This window comes from Theobroma cacao, chromosome 5, assembly GCF_000208745.1.
Source record: "Theobroma cacao cultivar B97-61/B2 chromosome 5, Criollo_cocoa_genome_V2, whole genome shotgun sequence".
Taxonomy (NCBI): domain Eukaryota; kingdom Viridiplantae; phylum Streptophyta; class Magnoliopsida; order Malvales; family Malvaceae; genus Theobroma; species Theobroma cacao.
Window position 1 is genome coordinate 19,968,696 of NC_030854.1, and position 4,258 is coordinate 19,972,953.

The 4,258-nt window shown below is 39.9% G+C and overlaps 1 protein-coding gene across 1 annotated transcript; it reads left to right on the plus strand.

Annotated features, from left to right (window-relative positions):
- On the plus strand, window positions 226-3,949 carry LOC18598636 (probable auxin efflux carrier component 1b). The gene is made up of 6 exons (XM_018122323.1): window positions 226-1,719; window positions 2,239-2,515; window positions 2,604-2,689; window positions 2,819-2,976; window positions 3,070-3,146; window positions 3,481-3,949. The coding sequence occupies exons 1-6, from the start codon at window positions 600-602 to the stop codon at window positions 3,545-3,547; spliced, it is 1,785 nt and encodes a 594-aa protein (XP_017977812.1). The 5' UTR covers window positions 226-599; the 3' UTR covers window positions 3,548-3,949.

Sequence of the window (4,258 nt, forward strand, 5' to 3'; positions counted from 1 at the left end):
CTGGCTTTACTTTTGTTCCTCTTCTTTCCTTTTCTCTCCTGATGCAGTTTGGTCATTTCCTCCCTCCCTTCTCATTTCTCTCACCCGCAACTTCCACGCTGTACACTTTTTCGTCTCTGATACCCCTGCTATCTTTGTCAAAAAAGACAGTTATACACTACTAGACTACCGCACAAAGGCTTCTTAAAAAAGCCCCCTGCTTTTATATCCTTGTCTGCCATCAACTCCCTTAAATATAACTCCTTCACTTCCCTGTTTTCTCCCACTCTCCTCTCTCTGTTCTCTCTCGCCGGGAAACCATTTTCCGGTGACCATTATCAGTTGTGTTCTGACTTCTTTTTTTCGTTTCTTAGTTTTAATTATCTCTTGACCAGAATATGATAATGGGCTGATTTTTTTTGGGGTTCTTTTCCCTTTTCTGGTTATAGTCATTTTCCTGCCATTCTCTTTTCCACTTTCTCACCAAGAAAATCCCTGAAAACTGTGAGAAGAATCATACAAAGTGCATTCCTTCTTCGTTCTCGTGTGAAATTATATCTGGGTTTTACATATTAGCCCTATATATATATTTGTCATCTGGGTTTCTTTTGCAATACACAATGATCAGTGCCACAGACCTCTACCATGTCCTTACTGCCGTGGTGCCGCTTTATGTGGCTATGATCTTAGCATATGGCTCTGTGAAATGGTGGAAAATCTTCAGCTCTGACCAATGCTCTGGCATCAATCGGTTCGTTGCTTTATTTGCAGTGCCTCTACTTTCTTTCCATTTCATATCTACCAACAATCCATACGCTATGAACTTGAGGTTCATAGCAGCGGACACTCTCCAAAAGATCATAGTCTTGGTTGTGTTGGCTATCTGGTCAAGAACTAGCTCAAGAGGTTCCCTGGAATGGTCCATCACCTTATTTTCGCTCTCTACTCTTCCAAACACTCTTGTCATGGGCATCCCTTTGTTGAAAGGAATGTATGGAGAAAATTCAGGGAGCTTAATGGTCCAAATAGTCGTTCTTCAATGCATAATTTGGTACACGTTGATGCTCTTTCTCTTTGAATACAGAGGAGCTAGACTTCTCATAGCTGAGCAATTCCCAGATACTGCTGGCTCTATCATTTCCTTCAAAGTTGATTCTGATATCATTTCCCTGGATGGGAAAGAGCCATTGCAAACCGATGCCGAAGTTGGGGAAGACGGGAAACTCCATGTCACTGTTAGAAAATCTACTAGTTCTCGCTCGGAAATTTTTTCTCGCCGATCACACGGTCCGAACTCAGGCGTCTCTTTAACCCCAAGACCATCAAATTTGACAAATGCGGAAATTTACTCCCTCCAATCATCAAGAAATCCTACTCCAAGAGGATCCAGCTTCAACCACACTGATTTCTACTCAATGGTGAATGGAAAAAACATAAGCAATGTGAGTCCAAGACAATCGAACTTTGGGAACTTGGGTTTCGATGAAGAGAACGGACTTGGGGTATTTGGTAATCCAGGGAGAGCAAATGGAAATGCTTATCCTGCTCCAACTAGTGCTGGAATCTTTTCTCCAGTGACTGGACCAGGTGCCAAGAAGAAGGCAAATGGAACTGATAGTGGCAAGGATTTGCATATGTTTGTTTGGAGTTCAAGCGCTTCTCCTGTATCAGAAGGTGGGATTCATGTTTTCAGGGGAGGAGAGTATGGGAATGATCTTGGTGGGGTAGCTCACCAAAAAGGTATCAACGTTAACCTTTCAAAGTGTAGTTTGGGTTTCGGTATTTTTTGGTCGTTTTCGTTTACTACTTGTTCTGACTGTGATTTTGCATTGAGGGGCATTAGGATTTGGCAATTTCCAACACTAAACTTTAAGGTTATTTGTTATTTGCTATCTTTAGTCTTGATTGTTTCTTGGATGTTGTGAATGTGGTTTTATAGTATTGGACGTGAATGAGTTGCATTTTTGTTTTATTAGAATGTTCTGTTTATTGGGGTAACTGTATTTGTCTTGTTGAATGAGGGTTTGGGATTGGAGAATGCTTTTTTCCGTTGTGCATCAAGTGGGGCTGGTTGGTTGTTTGTTGCCTCTTTTTCTTTTCGCCTTTCTCCTCCTCGATGATCTTGTTCTTCTTTCTTTTGATCCACGGAGTGTTTTCTTGTGGTCGTATTTGTCATCACTCTAATAATGCTTTCCTCTCATGTCATTTTCTTTTGTTGTATTAACAATAATTTATGTTTATTTTTTTTTTGACTTCCAGACTATGATGAGTATGGTAGAGATGAATTTAGCTTTGGTAATAAACAACTTACAAATGGGGTTGACCGTGAAGGACCAGTGCTTTCCAAGCTCGGTTCAAGCTCCACAACTGAACTCCACCCCAAGGCTAGTGCTCATGCTGAAACAAAGCCATCTGCTATGCCTCCTGCTAGTGTTATGACCAGACTCATCCTCATCATGGTGTGGCGAAAGCTAATCAGGAATCCCAATACTTATTCGAGTCTCATTGGCCTCACCTGGTCTCTCGTTTCGTTCAAGTGTGTAAAACTACATAACCTTTTCCTTTGAAGTGTATTTTTCTGATCCATTTATACAAAATTTTAATGGCTCTTTGCATTTTTGCAGATGGGATATTCAGATGCCTGCTATAATTGCTCGTTCAATATCTATTCTTTCTGATGCAGGTCTTGGAATGGCAATGTTTAGTCTTGGTAAGTCAATGATCAACTTAATTGAGGTTTCTGTGTATGGAAGATATCAAGGCATTTTAGTTGGTAAAACTGTTGTCAATTTGTATTATTGCTTGATTCTTCTCAAGAAGCTAAGATTTTGGGTCGCAGGTTTATTCATGGCACTTCAGCCGAGGATTATTGCATGTGGAAACACAATTGCAGCCTTTGCCATGGCAGTTCGATTCCTAACAGGTCCTGCAGTCATGGCTGCTGCCTCGATCGCTGTTGGATTGAGAGGTGTCCTACTGCGCATCGCAATTGTGCAGGTAATAGTGGTCTCTTGTATTAACCTTGTTTGGCCGGTTTTCTACCCTGTCAAGTCGATCTGATTCAGATCTTTGAATTGTTTGAATTTTCAGGCGGCTCTTCCACAAGGGATTGTCCCTTTCGTCTTTGCAAAAGAATACAATGTTCACCCTGACATATTGAGCACAGGGTGCGTAACAAACTTTTATCTAAACTCCTTAACTTGTCATATGCAAAACTCTTTCATGCGTGCATGACTTGTACTGACGTGCATGTCTCTATTTGTCAAGATATAAGCTTTAATCTTATGTGCTAGTGGTCCGGCCGAGAATATGGTGGTGGTCCAAGTCCAAAGATATAAGCTTTCATGTTTATTGCATGCAATTATGTATGCTTTTCTTTTTCCTTTTTTTTTTTTGGGTAATTGAATCAATGTAATTATTAATGTTAGTATGTCATTATGGATAATGATGCTTATAAGTCATGATGTGAAGCTGAAATTCTTCATTCCTAATTTTGTTCAGGGTCATATTCGGAATGCTGATTGCCCTTCCTATAACAATGGTTTACTACATCCTGCTGGGACTTTGAAGCAAAAATACTCTTGGAGTCTTATAAAGGAAAAAAGACTAGATACAATTAGTACACTACCCATTTGGAATTTGGGAAGTTTTTGGATTTCTCTAACACGGGAAAAGTATAATTTCATTTCTGAACTGATCATTAGTAATTGTTAGAGAAAAGGGTACAGAGATTTCTCTTCACAACCGGTGATTGCAAAGAGGTAACATTGACAGCCATGGGCGCTAGAAATTTTTGTTCTCTTTATGTATGCTTTTCTCACTAGGAGCCTCGTGCTTTTTGCTTTTGTTTTTTTTTATGAAAGAAAGTGAGGCATGTTTGTAGATCAGCAAAGATTCCTCTGCGTTCTTCTTAACCTTTTGTAAGGTCAAAAAGAGATATTAATCCGATTGGAATCTCTATGCAAGAAAATCCCACGCCCACAGCAAAAATGTTTGTCTACACTCTTTAGAAAAAACACACAAGTGTGAAGCCAACGGGGTGGCTCGATGGTGTTTTATCAATGTTTCTCTCTTTTCCAATTTTTAAAGGCAAGTATTCACTAAAATTAAAAGACCCAGCAGACCATAAAGCTTGTTATAATAAAGCCTGTGGCCTAAAAAGAAAGGAGCACCAGCTGTCACTAGAGACTGGGCTTTTGTCTATCAATCTGAATACATTTCATGGTTGGGACTTGAAAAGATGGCAGGTCTCTATGTTTGATAGCTGTCTATAGGTTGG